At 37.8% G+C, this 23,791-nt stretch overlaps 1 protein-coding gene across 24 annotated transcripts in view; it reads right to left on the bottom strand.

Annotated features, from left to right (window-relative positions):
• The window catches only part of LOC134933540 (protocadherin gamma-B1-like), a 543,090-nt gene that overhangs the window by 215,353 nt on the left and 303,946 nt on the right, over positions 1-23,791 (bottom strand). Inside the window, exon 1 of one of the 24 annotated variants that reach the window (XM_063928820.1) lies at positions 17,205-19,785. The exons of 21 other annotated variants lie outside the window; for them this stretch is intronic. In XM_063928820.1, the coding sequence (XP_063784890.1) occupies positions 17,205-19,637 (2,433 nt within the window). In that variant the 5' untranslated portion in view covers positions 19,638-19,785. Of the gene's footprint in view, positions 1-329; positions 2,878-8,260; positions 10,842-17,204; positions 19,786-23,791 lie in introns of those variants that run through there. 2 more of the 24 variants (XM_063928812.1, XM_063928833.1) reach the window with 2 other exon arrangements.

Raw genomic sequence — 23,791 nt, 5'->3', positions numbered from 1 at the left:
AAACACACATATATTTATTTTACACTGTTTTCTGGTACAGTAATTCCCCCAAATTACATTTTGCAACTGAAGTGACATGGTCATGCCATAAAAAAATATAAAAATCCCATTTATCACATACAGTACTTATGACAAGTATATTCATGCCCTTGAAGCAAGAATTTCTGGACCCTCTTGAAACTACCAATTCATAACATGCTTAACTTTCACAAGATTTTGCCTGCACAGATATCAAATTTATATGCTGCATTAAATATTCACACAAATCATAATATATCTGCTTATAGCATAAAAACAGGCCTACAGCATTCATACACCCTGAAACTCACCTGCAGTAGACTGCTCACTGGCAAAGCTTCTTTTACACTTTCATTTCCAAGTCCTGAATCATCAGCATCAATGAGATTATCCACAGGAACATTTTCATTTGGTTTCATATAAGAAAAGTCATTTTCACCGGAATCCAATGCCACACACACATTGTACGAGTAGGGAAGTGTCAATGTCCCATTTGTATATTGAGAGAGGATCCTGGGATCAACTTGAGGATATAAATTGGTACTAAGTGGACCAAAATCTGGGAGTGACTTGGACTTCTTGCATTTTGATAAAATGACCAACATAACAGTTATAATAAAGAACAAGGAAATTAGCGCTACCGCGATTACTAAGTACAACTGCAAATTAGATTGTACATCTTGGTTAATGCGTTGATTACTGAGTTTAGGAACCACCTGTTGGAAATTATCTGCCACAACAAGACTTAAGGTGACTGTAGCTGAGAGAGAGGGGTCTCCATTGTCCTTCACCATCACCACAACCTTGTGATTCAATATATCCTTCTCATGAAAGACATGTGATGTTCTGATCTCACCTGTGTGCTGACTGATGGTAAAGTGAGATGGTTCTGAGACTTGTATGAAGTGATACGAGAGCCAAGCATTATGTCCAGAGTCTGCATCCACTGCAACCACCTTAGTTATTAATGATCCTTGTTCAGAGGCAAAAGGGACCATCTCAAACACAGCTGGGCCACCACTGTCTGCTGATGGGTACAAGATCTTTGGTGCATTATCATTCTGATCCACTATGCGGATAATTAGTGTTGCATTACTGCTCAGAGATGGAGATCCATTGTCTCTAGCAGTTACCTGTATTAGAAACTCCTTGTGTTGCTCATAATCAAATGATCTCTGAGCATAGAGAACCCCGGTCTCTATATTGATGGAGAGATAAGAGGACACTGGGAGATCTTCTGTATTAGTGCTGGAAATAGAATAAATAACTTTAGCATTGTCTCCAGTATCAGGATCTGATGCTTGTACACTGTATATTGAGGCTCCGGGCAAGTTGTTCTCTGGCACATAAGCAACATAAGTAGATTTGATAAATATTGGGGGATTGTCATTAACATCTGATATCTCCAATCTGATGGTTCTTCTGCTGGAAAGTGGGGGATATCCTCTGTCAGTAGCTAATACTGTGATGTTATAACTAGATACTTTCTCTCTGTCCATGTAACCTGTAGTCACAATTCTGTAATAACTGTCAGATGAAAATATTAAATTAAATGATTTTTCTTCTATAAGTTTACAGTCAACCTGCCCATTGTTTCCTGAGTCTTTATCATGTATTTCAATCAGAGAAATCATTGTGCCAGGTGCAGAATCCTCAGTAATGGGACTAGATAATGATGTGATGGATATCTCAGGAGCATTATCATTCTCATCTATCACTTCTATCAGTATCTTACAATGGGCAACAAGGCCACCACCATCCTTTGCTTGTACAGAGAGCTCATAGTTAGTTGTCAGCTCAAAATCTAACTTACTGTTAGTTCTAATTTCACCACTTATTGGATTGATACTGAAAGTACCTGTGTGATGGATATTACCTGATGTTTTGCTGAAGGAATATGTGATCTGTCCATTGACTCCCTCATCTCTGTCTGTTGCATTAACAGTGATTACTGTAGTATTGATTGGTAAACTTTCATTTAAACCTACTTTAAATACTTCATGAGCAAATATTGGAAAATTATCATTTACATCCATAACAGTGATCTTTATTAATGTTGTACCAGTTCTCACAGGGTTTCCTCCATCCAAGGCTGTTAAAATTAATTTATGAATGTTTTGTGTCTCTCGGTCTAAAGGTTTTTCTAACACAAGTTCTGGAGATTTACTCCCATCACGGCTGATCTTCTCACTCAGTGTATAATGCTGATTATCACTGAGCCTGTATGTCTGTACTGAATTCATACCAATATCTGGGTCTTCTGCATTTTGCAAAACAAATCTGGTTCCTGTTGATGTAGATTCTATCATTTCGACAGTGAATGTTTCATGAAAAAATCTTGGAGAATTATCATTTATATCCTGTATTTCTATTTTAACTTTGAAAATATTAAAAGGATTTTCAACCACAGCATCAAAGGTTAGGAAGCAGGTAGCTGCTGCCCCACACAGTGTCTCTCTGTCTATCCTGTCCTTAATGTACAGATTCCCATTATCTATATTTACATAAAAATATTTCTCTGATACACGAGATACAATTCTCAGCTTTCTAGATGAGAGATGTTTAATATCTAATCCAAGATCTTCTGCAATATTTGCTATAACAGAGTCTTTTCTCATCTCTTCCACAATAGAATAATGAATCTGACCAGAGACTGAATGACACAGCCATGATAATAAGAAGGAAAATATTACTTGCCATCTGATTCCTTTGTATGTCTGTGTGTGAGGTTCCATCTCAGCTGTTTTCAGGATCTGAATTCTTCAACAAATGTCAATTAGTATTTGCAATTCACTGTTATAATCCACTGTTGTATATTAGTTATAATTATAAATCCAATTGCTTTTAAAAATAAGATGATATATCCTGTATTCTGTGTAGAGAGAATCCAGAAAATGGCTGTGTGTCTTCCTGCAGATCTGCAGTGTGTGTGAGTGATGAAAATACCAGTGGATCTCCAGCTCTGTATTCTTCTCCTTATTGGTCAAACAGCGGCGCTCTGAGGTGAAACTGAGGAACTGCAATACTGTAAAATCATTTCTAAATATCCAATACTATTTTCATGTGTTTTTAAGTGTACCATGTATATTAAGCATCTTAAATATAACAACTTTATCAAATTATAATGACAACATTTTATACAAGATATATTTTGGTTTAATTTTTAGATATCTTCTATCTTTCCCTATAAAATCTCTTGCAAGTCTGAACTTTGCAGATTTCAACAGAGGTTTCAACCAACACACCAGTACTATACTGTGTTCTGTATTCTTTTTACTCACAGGTAAATACTGTAGCAGGGCATTAGTGAAAATGAAAGTAAAAAACTGCAATGAAATTAAATAATTTTCTATGGCTCCATTAATAACGAATTAAAAAAGTTAGTTTAAAATTTTTGTATTTAGGAAGATACAAAATCTACCACATAAAATATAAAACCAGAATACAACTGTATTTGGAAACGGCTTTTGGAAGAGAATATAATAAATATAAATTCCCCTACATAATGAACTATTTACAGATAAGTTCATCCTCTGCACCTTCGCTTTATTCTCGGGTGCGACTGTTTCAAGGCAATTAGCGTGCCCATCTATGGGCACATGTGAATAGTTGCCCCGCGATCAATGGGACTGTTCATACCCGAGTACATATACTTGCTGGTGTGCTGCATGAGCACATGCAAATGCATCGCGGCAACAACCAGTGTAGGCACATCTGTATTTGCCAATTTTTGCAGCCATCTGTCTAGAGAAATATAGGGGCAGATGTATTAAGCCTAGAGAAGTTATAAAGTGGAAGGTGATAATGCACCAGACAGTCAGCTCCTAACTGTCATATTTCAGACCCAGCCTATAACTTGACAGTTAAGAACTGATTGGCTATTGCATTATCACCTTCCATTTTATCACTTCACCAGGCTTAATACATCTGCCCCTCAGTCTGGTAAACTTAAGATGGGTACACTGTATATTATATATCATTCTGATGTGGATCAGAATAATATATCATACACATCTTATAGTATGTACCCCCAATCCACCATTCCTGGCCAATATTCACTGATTTGTCCCTTTGGATGTGCTGCACATCCAATGGGATGATTCCACTGCCGACACAGTGTAGTTACATACATTCAGTATGTAACGATACATCATGCATCATGCAGCAGATCGTATAGCGTGTATAGCGTTACATTGCACCACCATGTCCCATCGGAAAGGTGTGTACCCAGGTGTATTCCTTGTTATTGTCCATACCTGTAGTTGGAGGTGGTTTGGCCCAGGGCTACAACAATTTAAATTGCTTAATACCTTTTCACAGTCCCTTGTCTACACCTGGTATCATCACAGCCTAATCATACTAACACCCAAAGTAGCACAAAAAGGCAGGGAGGGGGTGCTCAAATTTATGATTGGGGACTAAGCATATATTCATACTACATACAGTTGTTTCTATAAAAATAACAGCTAAAGCTCTGAATTTCCATTGTGTTTGCCAAAATTTTTCTTGGGTGCCATTCGATAATGTATCTACTACAGGTCAGTGATAGGTCATAAGTAATATTCTGACTCAATGTAATTTTCATAGGTTAACTATACAATTTACAGCATTCTACATCAAATTCATATTAATTCCAACACAGTAATAATTTTAAAATATTCAATTGTTCTACTAACATGTAATATCAGTGTACTTCAGAGTATGCCTGGATTAAATGTCTAAAAAAGGTCTCAAAGTTCTCATAAATAACCATTTCCCTTCCAATTAATTAACAAAAGGGCAACTTAACTGGCATCAGTTTATTTCCTCATTACTGTAAATATTCAGTCCACTTGCACTTAATAGGAACTTTTAGGGCTAGATGTACTAAGCCTAGAAAAGTAATAAAGTGGAGAGTGATAAACTACCAACCAACCAGCTCCTAAATTTCATTTTCAAACAGGGCCTGTGACATGGTAGTCAGGAGCTGATTGGCTGGCACTTTAACACTCTTCATTTTACTACTTTTTAAGGCTTAGTACATCTGGGCCTTAGTCAAGTGGTTGTAAGAAAAAAACTATTTACAATCATATTATATGTTGCACTGTATATACACCCTCATGATCCAAAGAAGTAATGATTCATTACACAAATCCCATTGTTCCTCAACCTTCACGTATCATTTGAAGAAGCTTTTTTATCATGTTGGACTGATTTACTTAATGAAAACCAGATCCATTTAAATATAGAGATGATGATGATGATGATGATGATGATTTTGTTGCAACATCTCTTGAACTACTTTTAAGATATGTAGTATATAAAAATGTTTTAACCAAATATATACTTATTGGACTGACAGTTTAATAAATGCTTTAATAAGCTAAATGTTAAATGTAAAACTAAAGACAGGATACAATGTACCCACTACTGTATGTAAATTGTACTGCATTACAGAATTGCCTAGTGAGTGACTTATAGATGTTATGATTGAAAAGACATTTATATGCCACCAAGATATATTAATTTGACTACAGTACACAAAGCAAGGCAGTGAAGCATCATACAGACAATATAACCCACTACTTTTGATATGCAATACCCATTATAAAAAATGCAACATTTTAAAACATACTGTAGATTATGCACAGTATAATGAATTTACTGTATACATACTGTAGATTATGCACAGTATAATGAATTTACTGTATACATACTGTAGATTATGCACAGTATAATGAATTTACTGTATACATACTGTAGATTATGTACAGTATAATGAACTTACTGTATTAATTGTACAAAACAAAGATGAGACAGACTGTATTACACATTGGGCCTAATTCAGATCTGATCGCTAGGCTGCGTTTTCATACAGCCTGCGATCAGGTCTAAACTGCACATGCACCACAATGTGCAGGCGCGTTGCATGGGTACAAAGTGGATCGCCGCTCAGCAATGGGTTTGTGTGAAGAATCCATTTGCACAGGCATTCGCAAGGAGATTGACAGGAAGAAGCCGTTTGTGGGTGTCAACTGTCCATTTTCTGGGAGTGATTGGAAAAACACAAGCGTGTCCATGTGTTTGCAGGGAGGGTTCCTGACGCCAATTCCGGGACCGGACAGGCTGAAGTGTGCGCAGAGGCTGAGTAAGTCCTGGGCTACTCAGAGACTGTACAAGATCTGTTTGTACAGCTCTGTTACACATGCGTTCACACACTTGCAAAGCGAAAATACACTCCCTATGGGCGGCGACTATGCGAACGCAGGACTGCAAAAAATACCTAGCAAGCGAACAGGTCTGAATTAGGCCCATTAACTCTTAATTCTAGTCTTGCTACTATGAACAGGCCACACCCCATCACACCAAAACCACACCCCTCCTTCTAATTATGAATTTTAAAACAGTAAGATTTATATATGTTTAAATTCAAATATGAACTATAGATGTATCCTTCCTCATCTAGCCTCCATATGTAATGAGTTGCGGCACATGAGAGCTGCCAGCTCCTGTGCGACTCGTCCAGCACTCAGTGTCTTTCCCCCCCCTAAATGTGTCTTATTCCCATTGCTATATCTCCAGGAAAACACTGTAGTGTAGCATTTTCTATATAGATACAGCCGCATGCAGAAAATAGCCATGCCACATATCATTTTAATCAGCAAATTCTGCTTATGTGTCCTATTCGCATAGCGATGTGAATAAGACACATTTTTGGGGAAAATGTCACTGTAGTGACATTTACGGTAAATCATAGAGGTAAGCATTGTCGGACTGGAGCATGAAGGGCCCACCGGGGATATGCAGTGGTAGGGGTCAATGCTTAGAGGTGTGGCCAGCCTCCAAAGGGGGTATGGCCAGCCACCACAGAGGTTTGGCTAACCATTAGGGTGTACCTGGTCTGAACTCCTTGATAGTTTATATAGTAATTAATGCTGATGCATGCATGATAATGTGGCAGATTTATGACAGCAAGTACTGTAGAGAATACATCATAATCCTGTGCAGTATAAGGTAACATATGTATAATATATAATTCAAGTGCACAGTCTATAACCTGTTCCCTAGAGGAGGAGGGCCCCCCAGTGACAGTGGGGCCTACCAGTGGTCTCCCTTGTGGGCCAGTCTAACCCTGGAGGTAAGTGTAAGTATAGTACTCCCAAAGCATGAGGATCTTTAGTGTTGGGTTTAGAACTTAAATGTATTAATTAAAATTTGAACCAAAACCTCAAATTTGTTTTGATACACATTTTGAGATTTGCACTGGTAACCATACAGTAATTATGTTATATAGGGATTATAAATATGATATATATGTTAACTTGTCTATAACTCTGCTGTTTGATTCCCCCTGTACTATGTAGTTTTGCTGTATATTCCATACAACATGCATGGCACTACAGAATCTTATAAACAGACAATGATATATGACACTTGTGGTGCCTTATAAATAGGCAATACTATTACCGAAGTGCATTCATATTTGTCATGTAGTTGGCACATATATAATACAAAATAAAAATGGAGATACACATGCACACAAATGCACACACATACTGTATGTTTGTGTGTGTCTTACCTTTATTAGTATGCATTGTAAGGCAATATCATGAATTACAGTGTAAGATTATAAATTAGTAAGACACATCTAAGACTGTATAAATAACTGTGAATTAACCTAAAGAAATGTCTTGCATAAAAATTATTGCAATAAATAAGATACAAAAACATTCATCAAGTCTTGATTATAAAAACTGGGGTATTCTTGATTTTACCCTTTTCTTACATAATGATATAAATGCTGTGGCAGGTCACCTGGGAGCCAAATGCAGCCTTCCAGCAAATTAAATATGACTATCCTCATTAGAAGCACAAAACTTTTGAAAGAGTCTGTTCTTAAGACTGACTACAATGTAAAGACTATAATGACAAGAAATGTTACAGTACAACAAATGTTAGTATTTCCTTTTTCCCAGTATTCAGAATTACATTTTATAGCGCAATTACATAACAACAATTGTATTATATGCTTCCAAACATTGGAAACAAGGCTTGGCAATCTTTCCTGACTTATTAATATAATAGCACAATTATGCTCTATGCAGCCATAAAGTACAAAACCTGCCCAACATGTTATGGCCACTTATACCAAAATCTTCAACATGTCCAGTTCAAAAGGGAACATGCTACTCAAAACATACTTTGAGGGCACATAGTATTCAGTAGTAAAATACATCAATATATATATTTAAGAAAACCTCACCTGTAAAACACTGGAACTTGTCAAAGATTCTTTAACACTTTCATTTACAAGTCCCGAATCATCAGCATCGATGAGATTATCCACAGGGACATTTTGATTTGGTTTTCTATAAGTAAAATCACTTTCGCTGGGATCCAAAGCCACACACACATTGTACGAGTAGGGAAATGGCAAAGTTCCATCACTATACATGGAGAGCATCCTGGGGTCAACTGGAGGGTATAAACTGGAGCTTGCTGTACCAAAGACTGGGAGGGATTTTGAGTCTTTACATTTTGATATAATGACCAACATAACAGTTACAATAAACAGCAAGGAAATTAGTGCTACAGCAATTACTAAGTATAACTGCAAATTAGATTGAGTATCTTCATCTTTGAGTTGATTACTTAGTTTTGGAGCCACCTGTTGGAAATTATCTGCAACAACAAGACTTAAGGTGACTGTAGATGAGAGAGAGGGGTCTCCATTGTCCTTCACCATCACCACAACCTTATGATTCAATATATCCTTCTCAAGAAAGACACGTGATGTCTTGATCTCACCCGTTTGCTGACTGATGGTAAAGTGAGATGGTTCTGACACTTGTGTGAAATGATATGAGAGCCAAGCATTATGTCCAGAGTCTGCATCCACTGCAACCACCTTAGTTATTAGTGATCCTTGTTCAGAGGCAAAAGGGACCATCTCAAACGCGGCTGGGCCAACACTGTCTGCTGATGGGTACAAGATCTTTGGTGCATTATCATTCTGATCTACTATGCGGATAATTAATGTTGCATTGCTGCTCAGAGATGGGGATCCATTGTCTCTAGCAGTTACTTGTATTAGGAATTCCTTGTGCTGCTCATAATCAAATGATCTCTGAGCATAGAGAACCCCAGTCTCTATATTGACGGAGAGAAAGGAGGACATTGGGAGATCTTCTGTGTTAGTGCTGGATATTGAATAAATAATTTTAGCATTGTCTTCAGTATCAGGATCTGATGCTTGTACACTGTATATTGAGGAGCCGGGTAAGTTGTTCTCTGGCACATAAGCAACATAAGTAGATTTCATGAATGTTGGTGGATTGTCATTAACATCCGATATCTCCAATCTGATGGTTCTTCTGCTGGAAAGTGGGGGAGAGCCCATGTCAGTAGCTAATACTGTGATGTTATAATATGACTGTTGCTCTCTGTCCATAGAGGTACTTGTTGAAATTCTGTAATAATTATCAGATGATACTAATAAAGTGAAGGGAACTTCTTCTATAATCCTACAGTCCACTTCTCCATTTTCTCCTGAATCTTGATCATGAACTTCAATCAGAGCTATCACTGTGCCAGGTGCAGAATCCTCTGGGAAAGGTGTAGATAGTGAGGTGATAGATATCTCAGGAGCATTGTCATTCTCATCTAGAATTTCCACTAATACATTAGAATGGGCAATTAAGCCACCTCCATCCTTTGCTTGCACAGAGAGTTCATAATGTTTTGCATCTTCAAAGTCCAACTTCTTCTTTATTTGTATATTGCCCTTTGTGGGATGAATACTAAACATACCAGTATGATGAACACTTCCTGATGTCTTGCTGAAGGTGTATGTGATCTGTCCATTGACACCTTCATCTTTATCAGTAGCATTTAAAGTAATTATTGTAGCATTAATTGGAATGTTCTCACTGACACTGACTTTATAAATTTCATGTGTGAATAAAGGAAAATTATCATTTGCATCAGCAATGATGATCTCTATCAAAGCAGTACCAGATCTCACTGGGTTTCCTCCATCTAAGGCTGTTAAAGTCATTCTATGAATTATTTTTGTCTCTCTATCTAAAGGTTTCTCTAACACAAGTTCTGGAAATTTGATTCCATCTGCTCTAGTTTTCTCACTCAGTGTAAAATATTGATTGTCACTGAGCCTATATGTCTGTACTGAATTTATACCAATATCAGAATCTTCTGCATTATGCAAAAGAAATCTTGTTGCAGGTGAGGATGATTCTATAATTTCTACTGTTACAGTATCATGATAAAATACTGGAGAATTATCATTTATATCCTGGATTTCAATTTTCACCCTGAAAACATTTAAGGGATTTTCAACCACAGCATCAAAGGTTAGGAAGCAGGTAGCTGCTGCCCCACACAGTGTCTCTCTGTCTATCCTGTCCTTAATGTACAGATTCCCATTATCTACATTTACATAAAAATATTTCTCTGATACACGAGATACAATTCTCAGTTTCCTAGATGAGAGATGTTTAATATCTAATCCAAGGTCTTCTGCAATATTTGCTATAATAGAGTCTTTTCTCATTTCTTCTACAATAGAATAATGAATCTGACCAGAGACTGAATGACACAGCCATGATAATAAGAAGGGAAATATTACTTGCCATCTGATTCCTTTGTATGTCTGTGTAGGAGATTTCATCTCAGCCATTCTCAGCATTTATAATCTTCCTTATAATGTTGTTAGAAGTAGTTAGTATTTTTAATCCAGTGAATGAAAAAATCTACAGTGCTTAATCCAGTTATTTGCTGAAATAAGAGAAAATATCCTGTATTCTGTGCAGAGAGAATCCAGAAAATGGCTGTGTGTCTTCCTGCAGATCTGCAGTGTGTGTGAGTGATGAAAATACCAGTGGATCTCCAGCTCTGTATTCTTCTCCTTATTGGTCTAACAGCGGCGCTCTGAGGTGAAACTGAGGAACTGCAATGCTGAAATATTTTTCATAGTTCCAGTGTTGAAATAATATTTTAACATGTATGATGCTTTTGAAATGCAATTTTTTGAATTATAATGAAGCTATTTTAAAACTGTACTTCATTTTGAAATTATAGATTACTTTGTAATCCATACTAAATTTAAAAAAAAGTTATCTCGATTGTGCATATTCATACTCACATATATACACAATGCTGCTGTGATAACAATACCATGGTAATTTGCTTAATTATATATTATGACTGTACTCAGGGATGTGTATTGAGCTCCCATTGGCAGATTGAAACATCATTGTCTACAATATATTAACAAAGTATTGACCAACATGTTAACATGCATGTTTGAAGTGTATAGGATCCTAACACAAAACTTTTCTATCCTAAAACTACTTTTCCCCTATTGTAATATACATTAGGAAGGCTGTTAAAAGATCATGCTAAATAGTAGATAGTTGTAGTATTTGAATAAATAGCAGATATTGCCCAGATATTGGAATAAAATAATCCAATATGCACAAGACACTGTAAATGCTAAACGTGGATACTGTATAGATATAAATATTAGTATAATAACTGCATTATACTGTATGTTTATGTAAGCTTAACTCTGTAACCTTAAGATTAATTGTGTATACTTGTATTTGTACATACTTTATAGCAGAACAGATGTTCTAAGTACTGTCCCTCAGAGCATTTGTATGTATTATGTTCACTCAGTTACAAATATAATCTATTGGTATTATTGTTTTTCTGTGTTCGGAGTGGCAACAATGTTTGTTATTTATTACAATAACAACATTAAGATTATACAATGTATTTCTACCATGTATTACCAGTGGACCTGGATTGTAACAAATGTCATCAGACAGCCAGAGATAACATGGTGGAGTTGGTTTTGCATGTGGGCCCTGCAACACACAATCTGAGTCATAATATGACCATTATACTGAAACTAACCTAGCAGTCCCTGGTTTAGATGAATTGACTGGGAACCATTTAAACTGTAGCCCAATTTTAAGGCTGCAATACATAAGGAAGATTACAATGTATAAGGTTTTCAATGCATTAAGATTACCATACAGAAGGGACACACTCCTTGCTGTCCTCTTCACTCCTCCACTGACTGATGCCTCAACTCCACTCTAATCACCTCCTGTCACTCCCGTATTTATGATTTCTTCTCTGCTGCCCCAATACTCTGGAACTCACTCCCTTGCCTAATCAGGCTTTCTGACAGCCTCCACAGCTTTAAATAAGCACTTAAGACTCACTATTTCATACAAGTTTATCAATAATTATAACCCTATTCAGTAATCCTGACCATCCACCAACTCACCTTCCCAGTTTTCCCTCCTGGTTACTACCCTCCCTCTTAGAATGTTCTCTCATCCTAGCACTATCCCTGTAATTTGTGAGCATCTGTTCTCCTGTCTTGTTACTTCTCTCCAATGACTCAGATCCAGTCTGCCTACCCGCATGTGGGTACCGGTTTATTGATTTCTGTTTGCTCCTTACTCCCCTTTTGTAACCCAGTAATGGGCTGTAGTGAGTCCCCCTACTCTACCTGTCCTGATTTCCCAAGCATTGTTAATGTATTTGTACTTTTGCTACATGCATGTATTTTGGTTTCCTAGTACAATTCTGCAAATACCTTGTGGGAACATATAAATAAAAGTTAATAATAATAATAATAACTGATGTACAGTGTTCTATATATATACGATAATGGGCAACATGCTGTAAGCAGATGCAATCCACATCCTTCCATTAGGTGCCCCAATGACATACTGTAAGAACCAGGGTCTTCCTGAAGGATGGAGATCACCAAGGTCTAATAAAATCCACATAGACCATGATAATTTGCTTCTAATGATGTGATTGTCATCTATGGTTCAGATATTTAATATAAACGCTCCAAAAAATATTCTAAGTCACTAATAAAGTACATTACCAATATGTGAGGCTCTTTGAAGGCCCATAAAATATTTTGTTGTCAGCCACCGATCTAGAATCTATCATGTAGATTCAATCCAGGTACCAAACCCTGTAGATAACCACTGTGATGGAATTGGAGCTGTCATATATTGGATGAGACTTTTTCTTATTTTTTTAAATAAAGAATAGCTTTACCATTCATTATGCAAGAAAACATATTTAGGCATAAAAATGTGGCTGCCGTCATCCTGCAGTCTATTCGTGGCAAACGCGGTTCATTTGCCATGAACAGTGTGCATGTGACTCTTCCATAGGAATGCATGGTGTGTATGCACACTGCAACTAGTCACAGTGGGGTGTGAATAACCGCTGCTGTGATGTGTACACATGCGGCAGGTGAAAAAGTGTATAATCACAATGGACATATCTGTATGCCATGGATGAATACTAGTAGTTTTGCTCTAAGTTCAGGGTGCTGATCAGTGAGGGTAGTTGTAGAGATACATCATGTCTAAAATTTTGCCCTTCAAATTTAAAACATGCCCTCCCCATTGCTCAGCACCCTGCACCTAAAGTGAACACTATACTAGGTATCTTGGCCTTCTTGTTTATTAGCATATTATGTACAATATATCATGCACAGTACACTGAATACGGTAACAAATAAGGTTCTATCAGATATTTCTTTTCACTACCTTAAATGGGTTTCTCACCTTCAGCTCACTTTGGCTTGTGCATGCTTGTTGTTTGCTTTGGATACAAGAGTATCAGTTCACCAGTTTTGTGTTATGACTACAGGCTACAAAACACAATGGTACACAAACTGTCGATGAACAATTTATCATTCATGCATTGGATTGTGTGTATAACCAATATGCCTTTTGAATGACATTGTTCACTGACATGTCAGGGTGGTCTTGCAGCATGGCAGAATCCAATATATCTTGCAGTTATATCGGTACATCGGCCTGTATGAATGGGTTGCCAGTGGACCAACCCGTTGCTGGCCACAGGAACCACCAACAATGACATCACAAATGGGTGGGCAAATTTAAATGCCCACATAGTAGCAATGTCCTTGTCATATGACCCCACAATAGTAGCTAGGAGGAGGGCTTAATGTCTATGTCTGGTTACATTATATTGTGACTAGATATAACATTTAAGATTAGTTAACTCAGGGATGGGTTCAAATGTGGCCACCATAGGGAGCTATCTTAGATAACAAGTTTTGGGGTCAGCAAAATCAAGGGAATTTTAAACATATCCTTGATTTCTCTGACCCCTTCATGTACTGTAATAATCTGAGTAAATGGTATTTACCCTACTGACTGATCTAATGATGCAATAACTTGCACTACTTGAGTATTGAATTACACAAAGCCCATATAGTAATTGTATTGCAGTTTCCATATAGTAATAGTATTGCAGTTAGTACAAGGGATGAGAAGGGCACCAGAGATGGGTCACATGTCTCGGAACATCTGTATAAACTCTATCTATGAAATAAACTCATTATATAGCTGGGTACACACCTATTCGAACCCCAGCTGATCAGGTTAAACACTCCCATTCAGCCGAGCAGTGTGTCCCCAGCTTGATCTGCAGTCAGCCCCATGTGAGCCACGTATGCACTGTACTAAAATAGCTCAGTATGTACGAGGTCATCCCAACAAATATTAAATAGTACACATGATGCGACCTCCTGATCCCGGCCATTGCAAGAGCATTAAAAGCCATTTATCAGCTAATGCTTTTGCAATGGTAAAGGATACACAGCTATACAAACATCAGCCAGTTCACCCAATATCAGGTGATCAGGCCATGGATTGTACAGGTGTGTACCCAGCTTTAGTCTTGCATATGTATTACTGAAACTGCTGCACTGTTACAATAACACACGTAACCACATAAATATGTCAGAAGCTGTATCAGTAGAGTAGGACCAAACACAACCAAAAGAGGTCTACCATTTCAATTAAGTGATTCATGCATTAGCAGGACAAATAATATTGATAAACATATTAAAGGTGTTGTAAATATGATATTGCTGCGCTCTGCATGCCTAACACTAATCATGCAGTACATTTTCTAGGTCACAAACAATAATATGTAGCCTTCTCTTCTGTAACCCTCCATTTTTTAATACATCTTCTGTCTTTTCTGTTGTGAAATACAGAAACTGACTGTTGAAGTACTGTAAGGAGGCAAATTAAGTTTGATTATTCCTGGGCACGGGTGGTATTCATGTGACCGCCGGTCAGCTGACCGACAGTCACATGACCTCCTCCACGAGCCCGACGGCTCACTTTCCCGATGGTCGGCATGCCGACAAACAGGGACTATTTCCACTCGTGGGTGTCCACGACACCCACAGAGTGGGAAGAGAACCCGTGGAGACCGCCGGTCAGCCATACTACACCCCTGGGCACATATTATACTTGACGGCTCTCTAGGAATGTTTTTGAAATTTCTTGAATTTTAAGGAGTTGTTCCTGACTCCCAAGATAATAGTGTATCCTCCTAGCCTCAGTTCACTTCCCCATGAAGTAGGGTTCTGGTCCATGATGATACAATCGACTTCAGATTGCATTATCATTCCTCCTTCCCACTGGAGTGGGACCATGATAATGCAAATCATACCACCATGTGGCCTACTCAAGCCCTTTGAAACTCCCAATGGGGAATCCTGTTAAGTAGGCGTCTATGAGTACAATGATATAATGAATTCAGTGATCTATTTCTAGATCTTATCCAGTTCAACAAAAAAAAAAAAAAAAAACTATTTCAAATGCAAAATGTTCTTAGCTGGCAAAAGAGGGAACTATTTTACATTCTCACACCACATTGTTCACTACTGTCTACTACTAACTAGAGGGAATGGATCAGAAAAGATCGGTGTAGGTGATTTGCAAAGTACAAAGAATACAAGTACTAAAATTAGTTTTGGACCTCATGTATTTCTTGATTTGTGAACCAAGAATAGATTTCCACCAAGTCCCATGGGTTTTTTGAGCCAGATGATGGCGTTTGTGAAAACCAAAAGTTGGGATAGTGCAGAAACTACTACATCTCTAAAGCAAGAATATAGTAATTAGGTAAAGGTAATGCTGTTCCTTGCTGTGAGGACAGGCTCACAACAATCTCCACAAGGACTTTTTACAAAGTATTATTAAATACTTTGAAGAAATACTAAAATACAGAAGCTTATATTCTGAACAAACATCAGTTCATCTATGAAATGTGAAACTGAAACAATGCACTTCGGTAGATACAGACCTGTTTAGGTAACAAAAAGTACAGTAACACATACATACAAAGTTGACTTGTTTTAAAAACAATATCCGCTCACTTGCCAGATTAACTTTTGCCTTAAATGTGGATAAACTGAGAAGTATTTTAAGAGATAAAATGAAAAGTTTATATTAATAAATGATACTAAAGAGGTAGAATGTGGGACTGTAATCTGATGTTTTGCACAGTGCACCTACCAGGACTTTTAACACTACTCCTTATACCTACTGTAAGCAATTCTAGATTGTGGAAGCACCTCTCAAGACCACAAGGTATGCAAACAACATGAAGTGCACCATGTGGACTATCCAGTTGCCCCAAAGCAAACCCAGTGTTTTTCAGTGTACATTGCGCATCAATGAAGCCCTATGGAGAAAGCCTATTCATGAGATTTCAAACTAATTCAGACTAAGAACCAGTGACATCAGTGATGCACTTATTGAACAATACTTGTAGGGTACTGGTTAACACTGAATTGATAGGTTGCATTGTCATGAACTAGTCTGTACAAGAAAAAGGCTCACCATACATTATTCAATAACTAAACCAAGTGGTTCAAAACCTAATCTGGCAAACAACTAATCACAAGTCATCAATGCAATGAACATCACTACACTGTAGTTCTATTCGTAAACGTGTTAAAATTGGGGATCACCCAGATCAGCTCTTACAGGTAGGAATAATTTACAACTCATTTAAGGCCAGATGTACTAAGCCTTGAAAAGTGGTAAAGTAGAGAGTGATAAACTACCAACCAAGCAACACCCAACTTTCGTTTTTCAAACACAGCATGTAACATGGCAGTTAGTAGCTGATTGGCTGGCACTCTATCACTCACCATTTTACCACTTTTCAAGGCTTAGTACATCTCCACTGAAGTCTTCTATACAATGACATAAATGAAATAACAATAGAAATGATAGATGAGCCACTGTTGCAACAATATCTGCAAAATATCTCCAAATCAGTCCCATATATGGTATGTTGGAGTTACTCACCTGTACAATCCTGCTTGTGTTTGCCGTTTCTTTCAGACTTTCATCTCCAAGTCCTGATTCATCAGCATCAATGAGTTTGTCAACGGGGACATTTTCATTTGGTTTCACATAAGCCAAGTCATTTTCAGTTGGGTCCAATGCCACACACACATTGTATGAGTAGGGCCAAGGTAATGTCCCATCACTGTACATGGAGAGCATCCTGGGGTCCACTGGAGGATACAAATTAGTACTAAGGGATCCAAAAGCCGATGAAGATTTAGATTGCTTGCATTTTGATATGACCACTAGTACAACTGTTATTATAAATAACAAGGAAATCATTGCAAGACCAATTACTAAGTACATTTGCAGATTAGATTGGGGCAATTCATCATTAATTTGACTATTGAGTTTAGGAACCAGTTGTTGGAAATTATCAGCAATAATAAGACTTAAGGTGACTGTAGCTGAGAGAGATGGGTCTCCATTATCCTTCACCATCACCACAATCTTGTGTTTTAATATATCCTTCTCTTGAAAGACACGTGATGTCCTGATCTCACCTGTGTGCTGACTGATGGTAAAATGAGATGGCTCTGACACTTGTATGAAGTGATATGATAGCCAAGCATTATGTCCAGAGTCTGCATCCACTGCAACCACCTTAGTTATTAATGATCCTTGTTCGGAAGCAAAAGGAACCATCTCAAAGACAGCTGGACCACCACTGTCTGCTGATGGGTACAAGATCTTTGGTGCATTATCATTCTGATCCACTATGCGGATAATTAGTGTTGCATTGCTACTCAGAGATGGGGATCCATTGTCCCTAGCAGTTACCTGTATTAGAAACTCCTTGTGCTGCTCATAATCAAATGATCTCTGAGCATAGAGAACCCCAATCTCTACATTGAGAGAGAGATACGAGGACACTGGGAGATCTTCTGTATTAGTGCTGAAAAGTGAATAAATAACTTTAGCATTGTTTTCAGTATCAGGATCTGATGCTTGTACACTGTATATTGAGGCTCCGGGTAAGTTGTTCTCTGGCACATAAGCAACATAAGTTGCTTTTGTAAAGATTGGTGGATTGTCATTAACATCTGATATCTCCAGCTGAATGGTTCTCCGACTGGAAAGTGGAGGAGATCCTCTGTCCGTAGCAAAAATGGTAATACTATAAAATGACTTTTGCTCTCTGTCCATGGTAGTGCTAGTAGCTAATCTATAATAACTGTCGGATGACAATATCAAATCAAAAGGTACAATTTCAATGATTTCACAATCAATCTCTCCATTATCTCCAGAATCCTGATCATGGATTTCAATCAGAGCGATCATTGTACCAGGTTTGGAGTCCTCCAGGATTGGTGTAGATAATGAGCTAATTAATATATCAGGAACATTGTCATTTACATCAATTACTTCTATCAATACTTTGCAATGTGTAACAAAACCACCACCATCCTTAGCTTGTACAGATAATTCATAATTCTTTGTTGCTTCAAAATCCAATTTTTTATTTGTTTTAATATCACCACTTTCAGGGTGAATTATAAACACACCTGTATGGTGAACATTACCTGATGTTTTGCTAAAGGAAAATGTAATCTGTGCATTTATATCTTCATCTTGATCAGTTGCATTGACTGTAACAACTGTAGTGTTGAGAGTAGCATCTTCTTGTATACTGACTTTATATATCTCTTGTGAAAATATAGGGAAATTATCATTAGAATCAGTCACAATGATTCTTATCACTGCAGTACCAGTTTTCATAGGGTTTCCTCCATCCAAGGCTGTTAGTGTTAATTTATAAATATTTTGTGACTCCCGATCTAAAGGTTTCTCTAAAACAAGTTCTGGAAATTTGCTCCCATCTGGTCTGATTTTCTCACTCAGTGAAAAATACTGATTTTCACTGAGCCTGTATATCTGTACTGTATTACTACCAATATCTGGGTCTTCTGCAGTTTGTAATGCAAATCTTGTGCCAGGTGAGGATGATTCTACCATTTCTACAGAGAAGGTTTCATGGAAAAAACTGGGAAAATTATCATTTATATCCTGAATTTCAATTTTGACCTTAAAAATGTTAAAGGGATATTCAACCACAGCATCAAAGGTTAGGAAGCAGGTAGCTGCTGCCCCACACAGTGTCTCTCTGTCTATCCTGTCCTTAATGTACAGATTTCCATTGTCTAGACTTATATAAAAATATTTCTCTGATACACGTGATACAATTCTCAGTTTCCTAGATGAGAGATGTTTAATATCTAATCCAAGGTCTTCTGCAATATTTGCTATAACAGAGTCTTTTCTCATCTCTTCTACAATAGAATAATGAATCTGACCAGAGACTGAATGACACAGCCATGATAATAAGAAGGAAAATATTACTTGCCATCTGATTCCTTTGTATGTCTGTGTATGAGGTTCCATCTCAGCCATTCTCTGTCTTTTAAATATCCAAGAAACTGTAATGTTCAGTGTTTGCAGTCCATAGTACAAGGGAGTCTGCCTTAAATCTTCATGATCAAAAACATGAACAAAAATAGATTTTTGCTGTAGAGTGAATCCAGAAAATGGCTGTGTGTCTTCCTGCAGATCTGCAGTGTGTGTGAGTGATGAAAATACCAGTGGATCTCCAGCTCTGTATTCTTCTCCTTATTGGTCAAACAGCGGCGCTCTGAGGTGAAACTGAGGAACTGCAATGCTGAGCTACAATTTTTTTTTCAAAGTATCCTCTTAATTCAGAAATATTATTTTATATAGATATTTGTATTTGGTGCATTGTTAGTGATATTTATAAATGTACTGTTGTCAAATTAGCTATTTTTATACAGAAAAATTTTATAAAATCTAAAACCTTTTGATATTTTAACTGCAATTCACAGGACAACATTATCAGTGGAACATTATCAGTGGCATGAAAATATTAAAACGTTTGATTATAACAGACATAGTTTGTGGATTGATATGAAATATAAGAATGTTAACTTGTAAAATTAAAATATATTTGTTTTCTTTCAGTTACATGCTTTTAAGTGTAAAATTCACTTCTTATAATTAACAAATTCCATATGTGTGGTATTTCTTCCAGCTGAGATCAGGGATGGCTCAAACAGTTCTTTAGCTGATGCTAAATAAGCCTTGCTACAGAGATGATTTAAACACTGTATCAACTAGCATAAAATATGGAAATATGTACATTTAACGAGATGATGACAAGTATAGTTACATGTCTGAGTGACATTGTCTGTCATACCGATCTGATATTCAGTGGGCAGAGCTGCCACTACAGGGGATAAGCTTCTGACTGTCTCAGTCATTATGGTGTCCCTTTCAATCATGAGATAGTAACATCAACTGATTGTGGGTACATTCTGGCTGCTTGAATATGTTAGCTGTTTTAAAATATAATATCATTGCACCCTGCATTACAATAGTGATATTTGCAATGTTAGGTATTGTTCTCAAGATTTTTGTAAATATTAATGATAAGCATTAAACAATATAACAAACTGATACAAATGTATTAAATACCCCTTAATGGGGGATATGTATCAATGCTTGTTGATTTATAAAGTAGATAGAGATAAAGTAACAAAACAATCAGCTTCTGTCATTTTTCAAACACAAGCTGTAACATGGTAGTTAGAAGCTGATTGGTTGGTACTGTAACTCTCTATACGGTATCTCTCTTCATGCTTTGATAATTACCCTCTTCAGGGGGAGATGTACTAAGCAGTGAAAAGAGTGGGGAAGTGAGTCAGTGGAGAAGTTGCCCATGGCAACCAATCAGCATTGAAGTAACAGATATAATTTGCATTCTTTAAAATTATACAGAGAAGCTGAAAGGAACTTTCCAAAAGTTTTATAGTGTACTGGTGCAGAGCCAGATTAAGGGGGTGGCAGGGGGTACATTACCCTGGACCCCCCCTGCCAGGGGCCCTTGGGCCTGCCATCCACCACAGAGTGTGTGGACAGTGCTCCCTCCAGCTGCTACTGTGGGGCATGATGGTGCAGCCTGTGTGATTGTGCTGGGTGCAGGGTTGCGGGTGCCATGGCCCCAGACTGCATTCAAGGACCGCCGCTCCTCCTGTACCCTGTCACAGACAACTAAACTGCATCCCCCCCCTCCAATCCTCCCCCCGTGCGCCGGATATTTCTCACACCTCATAGAAAATCCCCCGTCCTCAACCCCTGCCAGAGATCTGAAATGCCTGACTTTGTCCTCAGCAGCCCCACCACCCTCCCTCCTCTAGCAGCCTGTGGGGGGTGAAGCAGTTACTGGGCACCATTACCGACCTCTCACTACAGTGCGGTGCCATGGTGCTGCAATGGCACAGGCACTCTGCTCCTGCTGCTGCCGGCCTCTTCTTCAGCCTGTGCCTGGGTCCATGGGCCTCACTAGCAGTGAGTGACCAGAGAGCCCTGTGCCCTCCTGCTCTCCATCCCTTTGTGGGTGGCCACATGTACCCACTTCCTTATGTGTGTGTGGCACCCTCTACCCCCCTCAGCCTGGTGTGTGGCCCCCTGTGTGTGTGTATGACACCTTGTGCCCTCCTGCCCACCCCAACCCACTGTGTGTGACCTCTCTAACCCTTTTCTTATATGTGTCTGGCACCATCTACCACCCCCACCCCCTACATTGTTGTGTGGCCCCCCGTCCTGCTGTCTTTGTGTGTGTGTCAACCTACTCCTGTGTGTATAACATTCTGTGCTCCCCCATGTGTGGTGCATTGTTTGTATCCTGCCCCTGTGTGCATGATACCCTGTGCCCCCATTCCCCTATGTTTGATACACTCTGCACCCCCTGCACCTCTGTGTGTATGTGGCGCCCAGTGATATATATAAATAGTAGTGACCCCGGTATAGTAGAAATATATAGTAGTGTCCAGATTACAATAGAAATATATACTGTAGTAATGCCTCATAATAATAGACATATATAGTAGTTTCCCACATTACAATATAAATATATAGTAATGCCCCATAATAATAGACATATATAGTAGTGCCCCACATTACAATAGAAATATATAGTAATACCCTATAATAAAAATAAAAATATAAAGTAGTGTCCACATTACAATAGAATTATATAGTAATGCCCCATAATAATAGAAATATATAGTAGTGTCCCACATTACAATAGAAATATATAGTAATGCCCCATAATAATAGAAATATATAGTAGTGTCCACATTACAATATAAATATATAGTAATGCCCTATAATAATAGACATAAATAGTAGTGTCCACATTACAATAAATAGTACTGAGTACCTGTTGACAAATTCTTAAGGGTACTCTGTACCTGAGCATACCTGCATACTTGCACCACTGGCATTAAATTATGCTACAGAACTGTATGTTTTACTTTCTAATATCCAATAAAACTATCTAAGCAACCCTTTAGAATGGAGTTATTAACCATGGAGTTTTTTTGCCCTAGTTTTAACACAAACTACGCACAAATTAGCTTTTTTTGACTTTTTGGTAAGGATTTAAATAATTAGATTCATAGAAGGAATTCTGCTTTACTTCACATCACAATGTTGTTAACATACTTAGGGGGATATCCAGTTAACTGCAGTAAATCACTGTGGTTAATGGATTGCCTTGGGCTATCCAATAAGCCAATATTAATACTATTGGGTTAAAAAGACTGTTTTTGCTGTGCTGTAAATTAATGCTTGCAATTGGAAACCGCTCTCAGGGGGTATTTAATTGTCAAGATATATTTTGTGCATGAAAAAAACAGGATATATCATGATTTTTGCCTGATGTTTCGCTTCGGGCTATTCAATGAAACCCTTTTTTTCATGCAAAACATACCCCGTATTCATGCAAAAACATATAGGATGCGGGATAAGTTCCTGGACCTACTGTATGTGTTTGTGAGAAGAAAAAAATGGGGCTGAGAGGGCTGGTTATCAGGGATTTTGTTTCACTTGCCTCAGGCAGGTGATAAAAATCCCTGATAACTACCGGCACGGTGGACAATTGGTTAGCCATGGGAGGGACAATTATCCGTTGTTAATTACCGTGGCTAATTAAATATCAGCCTTTGCCTATTTACAAAGGAGGAAAGTGAATTACAAAGTACAAGTATAGCACTAGAGTTAAGCAATATTAAACTTGTAAAGTAAATTGTAAACAAAATATCCTGGGTAAACCATGCTATAAACTTACAAGTATTCAAACTAAGATTTAAATCAGGGTTGTTGGAGGACATCATACTGTAACATGGTCTGACCATAATTGCCCAGACTTAAGTAAATGATTGAGAAATGTGTAAAACCAATGTGGCCTGTCCCTTCCTCCAGTACAATCCCAGAAACAGGTAAAGAATTAGATTTTAAGAGACATGGGTTGCTAGTAGAAGCATTGTCCTTTTAAATATTTGACAGAAACATGGTCCGAGGCCATGGGTTTTACAACCCAGCTCTTGATAAAAAAAACCATAAGGTGAGATGTTTCAAACCTTCTAAAGAGGACAGTTGAATAAGTTGCCTATAGCTATCAATCAGACTCTAGCTATGACTCTGTATTAGATAAATAGTAGCTAGAACCAGATTGGTTGATATGGGTAACT

This window comes from Pseudophryne corroboree, chromosome 6 (assembly GCF_028390025.1).
Source record: "Pseudophryne corroboree isolate aPseCor3 chromosome 6, aPseCor3.hap2, whole genome shotgun sequence".
In the NCBI taxonomy this organism is placed as follows: Eukaryota; Metazoa; Chordata; class Amphibia; order Anura; family Myobatrachidae; genus Pseudophryne; species Pseudophryne corroboree.
Note: the sequence above shows the minus strand (reverse complement) of the source record. Positions and strands in the feature narration are given on the sequence as shown.